This window comes from Tympanuchus pallidicinctus, unplaced genomic scaffold (assembly GCF_026119805.1).
Source record: "Tympanuchus pallidicinctus isolate F22 unplaced genomic scaffold, pur_lepc_1.0 scaffold29, whole genome shotgun sequence".
NCBI classification, from domain to species: domain Eukaryota; kingdom Metazoa; phylum Chordata; class Aves; order Galliformes; family Phasianidae; genus Tympanuchus; species Tympanuchus pallidicinctus.
This window is the reverse complement of record NW_026294746.1, coordinates 3,476,576-3,494,367: the sequence shown is the minus strand read 5'-3', so window position 1 is coordinate 3,494,367 and position 17,792 is coordinate 3,476,576. Positions and strand designations below refer to the sequence as shown.

The 17,792-nt window shown below is 42.4% G+C and overlaps 1 protein-coding gene across 5 annotated transcripts in view; it reads left to right on the top strand.

Annotated features, from left to right (window-relative positions):
• Nucleotides 1–259: 259 nt before the first annotated feature.
• The window catches only part of CLSTN1 (calsyntenin 1), a 35,038-nt gene continuing 17,505 nt past the window's right edge, over nt 260–17,792 (top strand). For 2 of the 5 annotated variants that reach the window (XM_052691453.1, XM_052691451.1), the window contains exons 1-4: nt 260–509; nt 9,254–9,376; nt 14,910–14,939; nt 16,351–16,546. In XM_052691453.1, coding sequence (XP_052547413.1) covers nt 440–509; nt 9,254–9,376; nt 14,910–14,939; nt 16,351–16,546 — 419 coding nt within the window. In that variant the 5' untranslated portion in view covers nt 260–439. Of the gene's footprint in view, nt 510–4,758; nt 4,787–9,253; nt 9,377–14,909; nt 14,940–16,350; nt 16,547–17,792 lie in introns of those variants that run through there. The other 3 variants (XM_052691456.1, XM_052691452.1, XM_052691455.1) reach the window with 2 other exon arrangements.

Sequence of the window (17,792 nt, the reverse complement as noted above, 5' to 3'; positions counted from 1 at the left end):
CTGAGCTGCGCAAAAAACCCATCGCCGCACCCCTCGCCCCGCAGCTGCGCCCGCGTCCCCGTCGCGCCCGGCGGGGCTCCTCCCGCCCCTCCCCCGCCCTCACATGGCTTCTCCCGCGCCCCCCGCCCGCGCCGTTGGTTCGCTCCCTCCGCTTGGTAACGGCGCGCGGCGCGGGGGGGGGAGCGGCCGCCATTTTAGGTGCCGCTCGCGGGGCGCCGCGCAGCAGCGAGGGCGGGCGGGAGGGGAGGGGAGGAGAGAAAAGCCGAGCGGAGCGGGGTAGCGCAGCGCTTCTCCTCCCTCCCCTTCCTCCTCCTCCTCCTCCTCGGGGCCGAGCGGAGCCCTCCGCCCGGCGCACGCAGAGCGGAGCCCGGACCAGCGGGGGCGCCGCAGCCTCCCCGCAGCCGGGGCTGCGCGCTGCCCCTCACCGCTCCGCGCTGCCATGCCGCTCCCCGCCCGCCGCCTGCTGCTGCTGGCCGCGCTGCTCTGCGGAGGAGCCGCGGCCGCTCGAGGTAAACAGAGCCGCTGGCGGGCGAGGCTGCGCGGCACCGCGGGGAAGGGGAGGGCGAAGGGTGCGGGCTGCGGGGCTGAGGGAGGCGGGGGGAGCGCAGTGTCCTCCGCGCCCTTCGCGTGGGACGAGCCCCGCTGGGGGGGGCCGCACCTGCGGCGCCGTGACGGAGGGGCGGCGGCGGGGTTCACCTGCGCGCCCGCAGCCCGGAGGTCGTTCGGTGCTGGCGGGCCGGGCCCTTACGTAACGCCGCCTCAGCAGCACCCTGGGCTGAGGTCGGCACTTGTTGCGGGGAAGGTGAAGCGGCGCGCCCGTCCCGTGCCGGGGTCGTGCCTTGCTGCGAGCATCGCTCGCTCGCTCTCTCTCAGAGCTTTTGGAAGGCGTCGGTTTGAAGCCGTGCCGGGGTTCTGGCTTGAGCCCCCGCGGAGCCCAACCTTGAGGCTTACGTAAAGCACGCTGCGCGGCGGTGGGCGATAGCGGCCGGCCCGAGGTCGTTGGCGGTGGCCCCGCGGCCATCGATCGGCGCGGCGAAGCGGAGCCGCAGATACGCATTGCAGGGCTGCGCGCCGCTCGCGCACCTGAAGGTTATCCCGGGACCGCCCGATCGTGTGGCGGAGCTGAGAGCCGGCGTTTGGTTTGAATGCAGATTAGGAGCGTGGCTGGCTTTAAAATGGCTTGCGAGTGGATGGAGGGGAAGTTCTTGGTGTTAAAGACAAGTCGCTAGGGATGCATCTTGCTGCAGTTTCCCCGCGGAGGATCGAGAAGCTGCGCCTGTAATGAAGGAGGCTGCCAGCTGTGTAAATGTGGCCATAATTAACCCGCACAACATCTCTTTAAGTACAGCCTGTTTATTCGCCACTCTTCTTAGAGACAGATTTTTATTTATTTATTTATTTATTTATTACCACCCCGTTGTGGAAACATGGCATTGCATTAATGGGCTTTGCCACCATTTGAAAAACCAAGCTCAAAAACTGCTCCGAAGAAATCTCGATGTACCTAAAGGTGAAGGATGAGTTAAGGGAGCAGTGCTGGGCATTGGCCCTTCTGCAGCTCACCCAGGGCTGCTCTGCGTGTCTTGTATTGTTAAACTCCATCCCACAAACCTGAGTTACCCAATGAGCCCAGGTTTGGCCCGATGCACACCATTGCCTTCATTCTGCAACGTTTTGGTAGGTCTGTAAGAAGTGTTATGTGAAGCTCTGTCAAATGGCAAGGGAACTCTGGAGAATACTTACGTGAGGGAGAGCTGCTAGGGCTTCTTGCTTTCGTTTCTCTGTTGTTAGGAGAAATGTTTGTTTGGAAGCATTTATAGTAAGCTTCCAGTTTTGTGCTTTATGGTCAGTTCCATTTCCTTCAAGCAGAGCTCCCTCTATTTATAATCTTAGAAGTCCTTGGAAATGAGAGAATTCAGATTTATTCTGCATGGTAGAAAGAGAGTTGTGCTTGGCCTGGTAGCGAGCAGAAATGGAGTAGAAATACTGGATCAGAGCGGTGGGTTTCATTCTCAAGCCTGTGTATTCCTGTGGGTAGAGCAAAGTGATGAAAACCATTTCCTTTTGTGATAAAGGAAAGGAACAGAAACAGCTTTTGGTGGATTGTGATCTTGCACAAAAGTTAGGTGTGAGCTTTAAGTGGTGTGAACCAGTTTTAAAGCATATTTCTTTCTAGTTGATGCAAAACGTTTAATTCAGCTGAATTCATCTGGTAATTGGTCTGGTAGACCCAAATATTTCAGAGTAGTTTGAAGCAGTAGTTAGCAGGACATTGAGGTATTTTCTATCAAAGTGGAGTAATTTATCAACAGAACTGAATAAGAATTGGCGTGGTGTGGCTGTGCAGAGAAGGCAGTGCCTCTGATGTGTCTGCTTCTTCCATAGTTAGAGATCAGTTCGAGTATTATTCCTCTGTGCTGCTTGGACCCCATCTGCCTTACGGTCATTTAGGCAGAGTATTTATTAATCAAAGTAACAGTATCTCAAGGAAGCTTTGCTATGTTATGACTTTTTTTTTTCTTCAGGAAGTTACTTGGTGCTATGAAAGTCTTAAATCCAAACCACAAACCACATTGTTGCTACCGCTGCTTTACTGCAGATGTTTCTTTGGCACGGTAACAGCCTGTGTAATGTGGGGCTGGTGGGGAGGTTTCCTTCTCCCTTTTAGAGGTAAGAATACAGAAAAGCATAATGAAAAGACAGCTGGGGAGGATGTTGGTTTTTTTCCCCCCTAAGCTTTTATTAAGTCAAAAAAACACTGAGAAGAGGCAGAAGTAACCAATGCTAAACCTTCATGTGATGCATGGTTCTTAGGAGGGCATGGCAGATAATCATCTGTTTGGATCAAGTAACGAGCAGGAAAATTCATCTGTTTCTTCACTCATATTATGTATAAAATATAACTCTGCTATGGAAATTGGAATGGAGGAGATGTGGTGTTCTGAGCTAGCGTAATGTACTGCGTGTTTGGAATGCTGGTGTGCCAGTTGTCTTCTCCCAGATCGTTGGGCTGCAAGCTGTGCTGTCTGCCAAGTTATCAGGAAAATTTATCAACAGAAACCTGGCCAGACTCTTAGTTATGGCTTTGGTTAGAGATCTCCATGTTTTTGTAGACTTTAAACCACCTTTTTCAGATCACTGGAAAGATCCATCTGTCTATTTAGAGAAGGACAGAAGCTAGGCTCCAGGACTTCTATTTCTCATGGAAGTTAGCAGGCCTGACGTTAAACCCAGGCCAGGCCTCAGGACAGCATAATGTGATCACCTCATCCCAAAAGGATTGTTAGAATTCTGGTATTTGGGTTAAAACAGCTCTTTGTACTGTGGAGATGTAAATATCTAATAGCTCGGTGGCTCGTAGCTCTGAAGCTGTTTTGCAGGGTAGGAAAAAAACTGAAGTAGTCATTGACTTTTGTGAACAAAAGCACTTACATAGTTTTTCTGACCCTTATCTCTCATTCTATTAAGTTGTATTCAGAGAGGTCTGTATGAAATATTGTTTGTGATATTAAGGAGCATCCATCTTGTTGCATTATCGTTATTGTCAAAGACAGAAGTGATATCTTTAAACACGAGTGAGTTCAGTAAGTGGGAAGCCTTGGTCTTACATCTTGTTTTGCACTCCTGGTTCCTTTGACTCATGCTGCTTGACTCCCATTGGCTTCAGTAGGAACTAAACCTCCTTAGGAGCCTTAAGAATGGATTATTGGAAGCCTCAGTGCCTTGGAAGATCTGTCCTTCTGTCCTTTGTTTGGAGTATTGGGCCTCATCTTGCTCGCTTTGTATTCAGATTGAAAACAAGTTGCTGCTAAAAGGAGTGGACAAGTAGAGCCAGAAGTGCAGGCTGTACTGAGGTGATGTTTATTATTGGTAAATAAGATTACCTTTCAAGAGTGAAGTTGGAAAATACGACCACAGAAAGTGCTTTCTGTGCCTGCTCTGTAACTGGCAACGTTTAAGAGAACGTGGCATTAAGGTAATGGTTATGGTTAGAGGCTTATATTTTCTGCTCTTAGAGCCCTTGGTTATGAATGTAGGAGGATTGTTGTTAATTGTGTGGATTTCAGCCATAAGCACTGATAATTTATAAAGGTTAGTTACCTCATGCACCCAATGTGTGACAGTTCAGCCCCTGGAGCATAAATCACAAGGGCTCCTTGTAAGCATCTGAGACAGAGATCTGAAATTGTGGGATGAATTCCCACCCCCTGCTTTTCCTTCAGCTGAGAATCTTAGAGGTTAATGTCAGTGAGTGCCCATCCCTGCCCTTTCCCAGCCACAGTGCATCCCGCAGTTACAGCCTACAGCTTTTATGTCCCAGGAACAGAAATTGTAGTTTGTCTTTCAAACCCATGCTATAGATTTGTGGTTTAGCTGCACTCGTGTTCAGTTTTATCCCATTGTTTATATGTGACTGCGAGATGAGTTTTGGTAAAAGTCTAGCTATGATAAGACCTACTTAAAGAAAGAAATCTTTTCATTATCACTGATGTATTTCAAGTTGTTTATATGCAAGGTTAATCCTCATCCTTTTCTGATAGAAAATGGAGGCACAGCTGTGAATTGCAGGCTGGAGACACTAGGCAGGAATGGAACACACCGCAATCAGACCATGCTACACCCTTTAAACTTTGCTTTCAGGGTGGAGAAAGTGTGTTTTCCTTTCTACATCCTTTTCTCCCTGGCAGAGCTGTTTTTTCCTCTGGTTACCTACTGCACAACCCTGTTCTCTTACTGATGTTACTTGCAGTTTCATCATAGCAGTACTGACTGATGCATATTCAAGGTAAGGCCTGTGGAGGTTTCATTGTCTCTGAAAGGCATGCTTGTGTTCTCTTGCACCAGGAGGCAGGCAGTTGTGCAGAAGATGCTCAGTAATCAAGATTTTTGTCAGCCCTTCAGGGCAGGAATCAAGGACTGCTTACTCAGTTCACTGAGGGCAATTCATCTGAATTGACAGAATATCTTTCTCTTCTTATGCGCTTCTGGAATTTTCATGAAGTGAGCTGGATTTTAAAAGCAAATGTTTTAAGTTTATCCACTGTCAACAGATGATGAGAGTGGATGTAGATGTCGCTGTCTAACTCTAATAGTTGTTATTGAGTTTGTTCAAATGTGTTTTATCAGTTAATTCACACAAACTTGTTTTGACATCATCTTGATATGATTCTGAAGTTATGTAGCATGCCTCAGCAGCACCATATACTTGAAATAATTATCCAGTAGAAAAAACAAATACTGTCAGCTGCAGTTCTTTTTGGTTGAGGTGCCTCTAAATCTGCAGTTACGTAGATGCCAGATCCCACTTAAGTCAAATGAACTTTTGACCACTTATAAGGAGATAACTGAAGGCCTCCGAAGAGACTTGGAGAAGTGCATTGAATATGTTTGCATTCAAATAGTAGAACTGAATTCATTTGGTTAGTTTAAGACTGGAGCTTTTGCCTGAAGTTTCCAGGCTAGCCCTGAACTCCACTGTCTTATCAACACATAAATTTGCGTTCGTTAATTCTAAGCAGCAGGAGAAAATGCTGCTAATTGATCTGATGGATTGCGTTCTGTAGCATCAGCCAGCTGTTGGAGGAACATCCTTCCTTTAAGAAACATCTTTCTGAGAACAGCCAGGAGTTGTTGATATTAGTTGATAGTTGATATTGGAGGAAGTTGGTCTCTTTGGTATCATGAGAAACCGAGTGCATTCCCTTGGAGTGAATGGTATTTAAAAACCCCAGGTTCAGTAGTGGTATTCTTTCTCTTTCCTCCTCTAGCTTAGCAGCAATTATCTTCAGGTCTAAGTTGGCCGTGCTGCTCGTGCTCACCTTGCAGATGCACATTCTGCCTTTGTCTGGCAGCAATAAAAGCTCTAATGTGAGATGTGCTGCTCAGTTTGCTGCTGGGGAAAAGGAGGTAGGCTGTCTGTTCTGAAAGATATTTGGTCACTGACCGCTAAGTAGAAGGCAGCTTGCCGTGGTGTGCCAGGAGGCTTCCTCCACTTGACTGCATTCAGTGCTGGTTGGGATTTACAGCAGATTCCAATGGAGGCACTCACAAATAGTGTGAATATTGTATTTCAAGGGAAGCAGCGTAGTTTATCCCACTTACATGGCAGGAGATTAACAGCTCAGGGCACTAAGTGTCAAGCTTAGGAACAGACTGAGTGTTTCAGTTTGAAGTTAACAGTGTGGCTGTGGACAACTTTCTCTGCAGATTTCAGGAGTTTTGTAATGTTTTCAGAGGAAAAAAAAAGTGGGAGGGTAGTTGTCAGTCCAGCATTTAACGTTACTGAAGCCAACTGACATCAGAATCGTTCTTGCTTCAATTCTGCAGTTGTTTCAAGAGAAGCATTAATGAATTACTCATAAGCTTGGCTTCATCTTTCAAATGCTAGCTTGAGAATTTCTTACACTGCGTGGTTGTGCTGGAGTCAGGAGATCGCAAGTGCAGATAAGGGGCCTTTCCTGGATATTCAGCAATTAGTTCAGTGTGCGATTTAAAATCCTGTGATGTTTAGCCTTCATAAACACAGAGGGATTTAAGCTTTATGCTTTAAAATCCAGCGACGTTTTAGCCTTCCTAAACACAAAGGGGTTTAAGCTTTATGATTTGATTGTCTGCAGCACAATAAAATGACATGACTTTGCTTTTAACTGGGCCTGTTTGAAGGTTCACCAGGCTTTGCAGATGCTTAGCATACTCATCATAATTGTGTTCACATGTGGTTATGGTACTTTAAGCTTTTGTAGAACTCCCTATCCGACCGTAATGGGATTTATCATCACTTGCTAAATTAGGAGAAGTTTTGTCAAGGCTTTAAAGAATATATATTATCTATGTTTAGAAGCATTAGAATGAAGATGCTTTTTTAAATTTTTTTATTATTTTTTTTTTTTCTGACAGAGATCTGTGCTGGTATTTTTATGCTAGGTCTTGAGAAGGTGAAGATGAGCAGAAGAGAACTCAGTCATATGAGATGTTCAGCTAGGTAATAACAGCCAGAGCTACGCCACCAACAGAAATACACAGCTGCATCCTCATTGTGTTTCTGACTGCCAGAGCTGTATGAGCAAAGCACTTTTGTTTTAGAGCAGGTTTGGATGAGGAGGTGTGCTTCAGTGAGAGACTTACACTGTAACAGACATGGGTGCCTTCCCACCCAGGGCAGAATGATGTGTTGGACCCTTTGAATGTGAAGAAGTTTGGTTTAAAACACCAAGTTCCTTGGAGGGTGCTGCAGTGTACTTCTGGGTGAGCTGACTTGGAGCTGAATGTGTGCTGTGCTGAATCTTGAAATCGTGCCCGTGTGAGTGCATTGAGGCAATAAAAATAGTGCTGCCATATTGAGTAAAACCACAAGGCAGTAATTAAGCACTCTTTGTGTTAAAGTAGTTCATTGCAAATTCTCTCTTGCTGCATCGTTGTGTATGAAGAGGTTTTACTCTCCATCAGTTTGTTGCTGCTAACCAGTAAAAGATGGCAGATGAAAGTGGATCAAGAGAACGTTATGGTTTCCTGTATGAGTTCCCTGCATCTATGTTTAATCATCTCAGTGTCCTTTTATCTCTCTTTCTTTAAATTTCTCAGGGTAAGTGCATGACAGGCATCTTGAATGCACTGCAGTCTAGGTTAGCATTGTGTCTCTGCCACTTTGACAGTCCACTTGTGTAATTCTGCAGGGTGAGGCAGCAGGGCTGAACTGCACAGCAATGTCATGCAGACTTGGTTGTGATTGCACAGGCTCTTATTTTAGAGGTTGTAAGTATTGTATCTCATAAAGACCAAAATCTGGATGCTATCAGTAATGACATGTTAGATGTTCTAACATACAAAAAACAAGGCTTTTCTTATGCATGGCTGCATCATCTGCTGATGCTGGCATGGTTTTGGCCTCCAAGTGAGTGTTTTCTAGAGCCTTCCAGAATTAGATCTGGGGGGAAATAGTGTTAATTCAATAAGCAAGAAGAGTGCATGATAGCCTGAGAGGTTTTATGAAGTGACAAATACACATTGCCCAAAACAGAACTGGTAGAACTGGTGCATGTGGGAACTCAGCATGAAGAGAACCAGACCAAAAAGAATATATTCAGATGTCAGGAAAAGGTAGTTGATAACCACATGCCCTGTTTCTATGCGCTGTATTTAGCAAGTCTTTTGTAAAGATAATTAATAACAAAGGCTTTCTCTCATGGGTTGTTGCATAGGAGCTGAGGACCTGGTAGGTAACGTATGATTTTGTCTCATATCTTTCATGATATTCTACAAAAACTTTTTTCAAGCTGATAAGGAAAGCTAACAGCAGAGGAAGACCTGTTGTCTTAAACACACTCTGGCCATTGCTTTACAGATTGTTGTGTGCAGATCTGAAGAATGCTTCTATAGGCAGTGCTTGGGAGGAGCTTCACTGTCTCCTCAAGCTAAATAGGTGATACAGCAGGTTGGGTGCTGCTCAGATTTCAGGGCATCCTGTAAGATATCAAAATGGGCCAGAGGTTATGGTTCCATGCAGATGTTTGCAATCTGCAGTAATTGTATGCTAGATTAAAGAAAACTAAGGTGCAAGTCCTGCAAAAGCAGAGGGGCACAGATCATCTGCTTTGCACCTCTGCAGCACAGATATGGAAGTGCTGTACTTGCACCTTGCCCTTTTCTGTAGCCTCTCCTGTAGTTTCCTTGCACTGACATAGCTCCACAGCTTCAGCAGAGTTCCTGCAGCTCTCCTTTTGATCTCTATCTGCTCTCTTAGTAATAATAATAATAAACACACACGCAAAAAAATGCTGAAACCATGCAAAGTGTTGATTATTAGTTCCTGTTCTCTGAAGAATAATCCACCAACCAGATGCCAAGTTTTCCAGGCTGGAGGGAAGCAGAGTTTCAGCAGCCCCCTGGTGTCTCCTGTTGGCCAGTCTTTTCTTGTCTGCTGCTGAATATGGTTTTTTCTGGTGTGATGTTTGGCACTGCTGAGAGCAGCTCCCCATCGCTGTTAAAAGGATTTTGAATTGCACTTCAGGGCCATCTTAAATCCCAGCATATTTAAAAGGAACTAATTTAGATCTGAGTTACTTTTGGGAAGCCTGCAGGGACCGTGGGCTCTTCTGAAGGTACCTGGCCAGGATTTTGTCTCAGATGTTTGAATTTAGTAAAATACTGCTTCAGATTCAGAAAACAGAAATGAAGGCAGTGTTATAAGGAGTTTGTTTTAGAAGTCCTTGGTTTCAAAAATGCTAACCTGGATTATTTTTTTTCCCCCTTTCAGTTAACAAGCATAAGCCATGGATTGAAACGACGTATCATGGGATAATCACAGAAAATGACAACACAGTTCTCTTGGACCCCCCTTTAATAGCCCTGGACAAAGATGCACCTCTGCGTTTTGCAGGTAAATAAATTATCTAGTTTTATTTTTTAAGAAGTGGGAATGCTGTCTTGATTGCAAATACTGTGTGTTACTGAGCGTATTTTCCCAACAGCAGTGTCATGTTTGTAGCTTATAGATCCTAGGAAACACCCATGCATGGACCATGGTTTTATTTGATATTTACAGCCATATTCACATACCCAAGTGGAGAATAGTGCATATTGTAGATACTCTTTCAATTGCACCTGTGTTACTTTTTCTGAATTCCTTTGCATAGCATCTAACCTTTTCTTCAGTCCTCCAGATTCCACATTTCGCAGCATTGTTTGGAGTTCTGAAATGCACATTTCCTTCTCATTCCAAACAGTTTTGAGTTCTCCTAGAGCATTCGTCTTAGTAGACTGAGAAGACATTAGTAGAATTAAGATTGCATTTCCTTTCTGCAGCATTTGAACTTTTTTGGAAGTTTCTGTTAAAATTCAGGCCTTCTGTGATAAGTTTGTGTAGCATTTTGGAATTTTAGAAAATGTGAAGAAGAGGAAAACCTCTTCTACTCAAAGAATCACTGATATTTCACAGCTTGGTCAGTGTCAGAGCGGAGGTGACATAAGAGAACATTATTCTCAGCACTTTTTTTTTTTAATTTCAGAATTGTGAAGCTTGAGACTTATTTAATGATGTAATGTGTCTTATGGCTGAGGTTCCTTTAGCTAGGAGATAGTGCTGGAAATCTGACCTCTGTTTAATTCTGGGAGGAATTGTGGAGGGAAGCTCAGCTCTTTTGAAGTTTTCCTAAATGGAAGCAGGTTCCTGCATCTGGGAAGAGTCTGAATGTTGTGAAGTGGGTTTGAGCTCGTCTTGCACGGATATCTTCAGTATCTTCTCTGTTAATGGAGTCTTTCACTGGTACTGGCTTAATACTGCCTGAGGAGATGTGGAAGTAAGCTGACTGTTCATAATCTTACAGTCTCTTGTTAGATTAGTGGAGTAGAGTTGAAGAGGTCTTTTCTTGTAGGTGCTGTTCAGCTACATGAGCAGAGCATCTCTGGACTGAGATTTGCAGCTTGAATGATGCAGATGAAACATCATTCCTTTTGCTTTGTTTTTTTCTGATTCAGATCAGAGCACTAAAGCACAGATAGGATTGTTTGTTTGCTTGGAAATGATGAATCCAAGTCTTCTATCTCCTATATACCTCAGTGGTGTAGAGCTGTTTGAAGGCTTTTTTCTCTAACAAAGCATAGAGGAGATGATGCAAAAGCCATTTGCCAAGTGTATGCTAACTTTTCGCTTTTGACATGGGACTGACAGCCAGCAGTTCTCTTACAAAATTCTGCTGTAGTGTTTGTTGTTCAATGGTGGCTTTTTTTTTCTGGAATCTACCATGCAAGAATATTCATTAACTGGATCCATTATTATGGAAGGCTGTTCCCATGGTTTGACAAAATAGTAGAAAACCACGTTTGAGAAGCTCTATCCAGCATCTGCAGGTATTTAAGTTAATTGTAGTGGTCAACACAGGCTTAAACTCTATACTTGCAGATTAGTTGGTTAAATAAATATTTTTTATGTCTGCCATGAAATGGAACAATACTTGAATCTGTCTTTGAGGAGCCAGATGTGGGAGTGGTGTTGAATCAGCATTACCAATTTTAGTTGGTGGTGTGGTAGCCACGTCCTAGGATGGAGAATAGTGTTGTTATTGTCCAGCAGCATCTATGTGGGTGTTTACGTGTGAGAAACCCATTAGGTTAGTGACAGCATGTTCTCACAGCAAAACAAAGCATTTTCAGGATTAAATGCCTATTTCAGCCCTAAGTAGTATATGGGTGTTGCAAATCAGATTTGTTCACGCTTCAGAAGGTTGGATATTTTAATTAACTATGCCTCCTAATTGAGCTCTCAACCCTTCTGAACTGTCTGTAGCTTTAAAATATTTGAAGTAATCTTTTGCTTCACTTCAAATTTGAGCATGTCAAAACATCTTGAAAACAGTTCATCAAATGCTCTGTAGTACATGAACTGTGGGGCAAGGAGGAGGAATATCTTATTGCTTCACTCTGCTGTGGGTAGGATCCTTACACCTAGGTATGCAAAAACACTGTTGTTTAGACATCTACTTCTAGAATAACTTGGTAAGCTTTTGCATCTGAAACAATACACTTTTGAAGGCAGAATTTGATTTTAGATGTGCTGGATCTGTGCAATTCACAGAGACCCTCTGGCATCAGTCTTTTGTATTTGTTATGGATCTGCCTGGGAAGATGATGACCTTTCTAGCTCTTCACTGAAACTGCTCTATGTTACAAATTGAGTCATGCTGGAATTTGATCATAAAACAAAGGGCAACAACATTTTTTATTGTATGTTAACATAATTCATGTCTAAAGTCAGTTTAATGTTAGAAACTCTTAGTACGGATTTTCTATTCACCATGCAAAATGGAACTGACTTTGTATTGCATTTGAAGCAAGCTGTTGCATCTGAATGTCTTCATGTAGCTGAGTGTATATTGCTGAGGGTCTTACTTACTAGCCAAAGGTTTGAAGTGTTTCCTTTGGGGAAGGAAAAGTTTCTTGAGTTGTTGGTGCACCTGTCATAAGGTTCTGATTCCCCTGCCTTCCAAAACCTGGAGAAAAACACGTTACAATACACAGTTTGCTCTTACTGTTCTGGGACGCAAGAATTATTTTTATGGGGGTTAGGAGTTTTTAACTTAGAGCATGAATACAAATAGAGCTTTGAAAATGGTTTTGCAGAATCTGAATTTGCTCTTTTAAAATCAAATGAAATCCACCGAACCTTTTGTCTGCCTTTCCCTGGTGATGTGCAGTGCAGTGGGCTGGTGGGTGAGCACCACATTTCCATGCCGTGCTGCCAGCCCTTGTTTGGTTAGGGCAGGGAGCTGTGCTGACATCCTGTCTGCAGCAGGCCGACGTGAATGCAGTGCTCAGCTGGATGGTGGCTGTAAGGAAACAATATGTGGAGAAGATGAATGCCACTGTGTAATCTGTGGATTTGATCTTGTCACATCCAAGGAGTAATTCAACAAATGCACATCAAATGCGGTGTGCAGCCGTATCTGTGAAGTGAGATAGATAATTTTTCAACTGTAAGTACAGCTGAGTCAGAAAACTGTGAAAGTTCTATCCCACTGACATGGCGTTCAGCTGAACGGTTCCCAATGTATCAAATAAAAATCCAATTACAGGTCTATCTTTATTCTCTTTACGAATGAGAAGAGAGAAATTCATTTCAGCAGTGAATCTCAGCTTCAAGGTGAAACCAGAACAAGTGACGTGTATATGTGACATAGCATGGAACCTTAGGGAGCACGTTTGCCACCAAATACCGTGCGTGGGACTGAGCTTGTTCAATGGAAAAAAAAATCACTGTAAAAATTCTATTATCATAGAAAATCTTCACTTCTACCACATAAATATATGCATTTCGTAACTGAAATGAAAAAGGAATATCATCCATGTATGGGAGTATTCATCTGTAAGTTGTCTTATTTGTCTTGAAACAGTTCTAAATCAGTGTGTGACATTTTGGAGAAAAGAGATGGGAGCTGTGCATTTGCTTCTTTAGTGCACTTTTACCATAGGTAACCCTGTAGCTCTTAGGCACTGTAACTTGTACAGTTTGAAGTACTTTGCCCATGCAGTAATAAAAGGGATTTTTGTTAATCTCATTAGCGTGAAGCAGAAAATACAATTATGTTGGGTCAGTTGTTGTTCTGGGAAATACCTGGAAGGCATTGATCTCTAGTACACCTTGAACAAAAGCTTTGTGCCCTAAAAAGCATCTGGAGACACATGGATATTAACTGAAAAGCTTATTTATGTCTTTGCTTGGAAGCCTGGATGCCTGAATGTCTTAACAGCCAAAACTGGAGTTGGTGCCTGAGCTTGAAGGCCACTACAGGTTGTTATGAAGTGACCAGTAGTTAACCAGCCTCCCTTTGTCCCAGATGGGTAACTGCTACATTAACATGCTTCTCCCTGTTCCTCCCATACCAGGCTTTCTGCTTTCGTGTTCCCTTCATATATTTTTTCAGTAACCTTCATGTTTCATACCCAATGTGTGCTTCTCGAGGTTAGAAATCCTGGAATGCACAGGAGATTTCTTGCAGGTGGATTGGCAGTTATCATTAACCAGTGGTGCCAGCCACACATTGAAGCGTAAGATGTTCATGAATGACTCTATTGCCATATTAAAATCCAGGGTTGTATTTATATCCTATGTAGAAATAGACAGAATTAAACTGTGAGGATGTCTCAGAGAGACAGTATATGTGTGCATTGAGATAAAGAGCTGATTATAAATCCAGGGGCTACCTGATGTGGACTTCAGGGAGGGCTTAACAAGAGCTGCTTCAGAAACTGGCTCCTTTGGAAAAGAAGGGCTACCAATCAGGATTCATTGTATTTTTTTGTTAATGGTATTTTTACTAGAAAGTTGCCTTTCAAGAAAAACCACTTCTGTGCAGTTCTAGTGCTCCATCTCTTTCTGAGGACGCTCTGGAACAGAGAACTGGAAAGCTGCAAGTTGTTGGAAACATGTGAGAATTAAAAGGACTTTTGCCCAAGGTGATTTTATGGGTACAAATTTGCTGTGCTATGTTGCAATTCAGGTAGTCAGGAAAAAAATAATTAGTGTGTTAGATGATCTGTAAAAGGTGGTTGTAGGGGGTTTGAACAAAATCATAACTGACAGTGGAGTGAAGAACGTGGTTAATTATATCTTCATTAAAATTGTGAAGCCCTTCAGGGGGCCTCGTGCGGTCATCTTACACCAGTCAAATGGTAGAAAGTGTTGGTTGGTTGTTGAACCTGGAAAAGAAATGCACTGCTAAGAAAATGTACAAATTCCTCCTACTTGCCCAAATGTCTTCAGTTAAAGCTTTTACCATCATTAGGGTCAAACTTGAGCGTGTCCATGTTTAATTCAGAGCTGTTGCAGCTCCTTCATGTTGAGTTTATGCAGTATTTAAACTTTGCAAATGCTGCAGCCTGTACTGATAAAATATGGTTTGGAAGCACAAACATCCAATGGCTGTTTATTCTTATTTTTAAATTACTGGAGATCAAAACAGGAATACGGAGTGGTTTTACTTTCAGCGACATGGAGGTTTCAGTAGAATAGCTAAAAGTTTGTTTAAAGTATCGACCCTGTCTTTAAATAGAAGAGTAGTGATAAATTTTGATGAAAATTCAACTTTATGGATAATTTCTCAACGTGAAATTTGGAACATTTCTTGTTTAGCAGCTGAATTCTTTAAAAAACAAGAAGCTTGCAGATAAGCCTGCAATTTAAACCTCTAACTTGAGAATTCTACGAATGATAATCTGGAGATAAAAGGTTAAATCATATTTAACAGAACTAAAACTCTAAAATGGTAACAGTTACAACAAATCACCACTGCAATTGTAAAAGATTTTTTTTTTCCAAAGTTTTTCTGTGTAATGTGTGCATCTTTGCCTTTTCCTTATTTGTTCCCTTTTCAGCCTCTCCTGTATTACTGACTTGGGTTTATCTTTTCTCCCTTTAGAGAGTTTTGAGGTGACAGTCACCAAAGAAGGTGATAAAGGGTTCTTTCTATCCCTTTTATGAATATTAACCCACTAACTTTGGTTATGAAATGGGGAATCAGCACTTAAACAGAAGATCCTGTCATGCTCTTTGTCCCATTTATTCTCCCCGTTCTTTTCTAATTTAAAATATATTGATAAGAACTGTTATGTAACCAAACCCTCGGTTAGAAATATCTGTACATCAGACATCCATTTGAACCATTGGGGTACATTATGTGGGCACTGATGATTTGGGGAAAATGAACATTTTCTGATGTTTTCACTGATAGTTTACTTTCTTTGGACATTATTTTTTCATATGCTTGGTAAAATATATTGCTGCCAAAGCATTATTACCACCTTGTGTGCAGTATGCTGCTTCTAGTATGTATTTCAATAGCTTAAAATCTGAATCGAGTGCATTTTTAAAATGATTGTAGGTGTCTCTATGGTAGGAATGTCTTCTTGGTACAGTGATACCACTGCAGTTATAATAAACTAGTATTTTATGTTGGTATAAGAGAATCCCTTTTGTAACAAGTTATACAGGTAAAAACACAGCACAGCTGATCAAAGGTTGAGTGGATTTGTCAGTGCAGCTGGATCAGCAAGGGCTCAGTCCTCATTACCTGCTGACAGATTGACCCATCTGCGCCAGCAAGGTGACTTGTAACGTAATCTCAAGCTCAGACATGTTTTAGAATGATGGACAAGGAGCTTCACTTCAAGTGCATTAGGATGAAGAGATTGAATGGAAAGGAAAGCCTACCGAATTGTCCCTTATGAGAGCTTTCTCGATTAAGAAGTTTGGTCTGTTAGTAGATAGCTGTTGAAATGGATGCCTGAGAAGTTGGTATTTCTACCTTTCTCATTCAGTAGTTTATTTTGATTCCCTAATTTTAGTCAGGTACATTGCACAGGAAGACTTTGTTCATTGATCTGTTGACAGAATTTCTGTAATTAAGGTGCTGAACCTGTCCTTGAAGCTTTCTCATCCCTTGACTTGTAACTGTGCATTTTAACCTTTTGCTCTGGTCAAAATAAACAAGCTGCCCAGCTATTCCCAGTAGCTTGGCATAGAAGAGATTACAAGTGGCCTTGGCTGTGTGCTCTCATAAGTTCTACTCTTACCCTAGAGCTATCTCAAGTACTCCTGTGAAATGCCTGTCTACATTTCTCTTTTTCTCTTTTGTACTCCTGCATGAATGGATGCAAGTAAACGAGTTGCTTGGAAGGCAGACATATGCTTCTTTTTACTAAAGTTTCCCAGAAATCACCCATTTTAAAGCACAGTGCTCTTGCTTTGTCCACAGACCCTCACAAACCCTTGGCTGCAAACTATTTGGTCATTCATTTAAAAAAAGAAAAAAAGCGTAGTGATGTTGACCAGTTCTAACCTCTGTTGCTTTGAATCTGTAGGTGAGATTTGTGGATTTAAAATTCATGGGCAAAATGTCCCCTTTGAAGCAGTGGTAGTGGATAAATCCACTGGTGAGGGAATAATACGCTCCAAAGAAAAACTCGACTGTGAACTGCAGAAGGACTACACGTTCACCATACAGGCCTATGACTGTGGGAAGGGACCAGATGGAGCAAATGCAAAAAAATCCCACAAGTAAGTGAATCTGTGGTTGGCTGAGGGGAAGTTTGGTTTCAACTGGTCTCCTGTTCCCGGTGATTTATGTCCTGTGCGTTCGGAGTAATGCAAACCAAGTGTTAGTAGTGGAAGACTTTCGTATTATGGCAACATAAATAGTAGCAAAATGGAAATGAACTGTTTTGATATCTCTAACTGTATTCTCAATGATACTGCCTTGCCCTCCACATCTCTGAAGGCTCTTCAGAGCTCTTGAAATATTTAATATCTGACTTGAGTTGATATAAAGACTCCACATGGGATACCAGCTATGGACATTGTTTGAGAATTCAGTTTTTAAGACAACAAATCTTGTTCAATAAGCCATGACAAAGTGGAAGAGAATGCATACTGCTATTGTTTCCAGCTGGCCTCACCCTAAAAAGCAAGATCAATAGCATAAGGTTCTTCTCTGCCTAGATTAAAGGATGGGAACAAAGCAATCTTCATCCAAAGAATAAACCACAATTTAATTGCTCTCAATTGACTTGCAAGTAACTGTATAACAACACCCTGGTGTCAACATCTGCCAGGCATGTGGAAGATTATTGTCAGTGCAAAGCAAGGAGGACACAAACAGGATGAGGACTGGTTTACCAGCAGTCATCTTGCTGACAAATACAGTTGTTATTCTATAGCTGTATAGATAAAGCTACTTCAAATACACAGCAGAAGGTTATCTTGTTAAGGGTTATACTGGTGGAAAATAGGTATTCCTGTTGAATTTCTATTTGACTCAATTTTACTTTTGAAGAAAGATCTGAAACAAAAAGATGGCAGTTATCATTTTGTTTAGTTGGCTGGAATTGCTCAGTTCAGTGTTGTAGTACAGTTCCTTCTCACTGTACAGCTGGAATGTATTTTTGTGCCTGTGCACAGGTTGGTTGAGATGTAAACTTCCATCTTGATAGATCCAGAACAATATGTATAAATCTAAAATATGAGTTTTATCAAATTATGTAGGCTAGAGAAAAGGTAACAAAAGTAGAATTGGGAAAGTTCCTAATAAAAAGGCAGCCATTCAATCTCTTTGGTAAATATTCAGAAATACCTTATCTTAGGCATCTCATGTAAGTGCATGAATGATAAATAAATAGTTGAACTGTCTGGCACACAAGTGGCCAATCTTCTGCCTTTCTGAGCAGGTAAAACACAGCTTCCTTGGTAGAGATGTGATGTGTGTGGTTGCCAGGTGATGCAGTGTTATGGCTGTGCAGATTTCTCT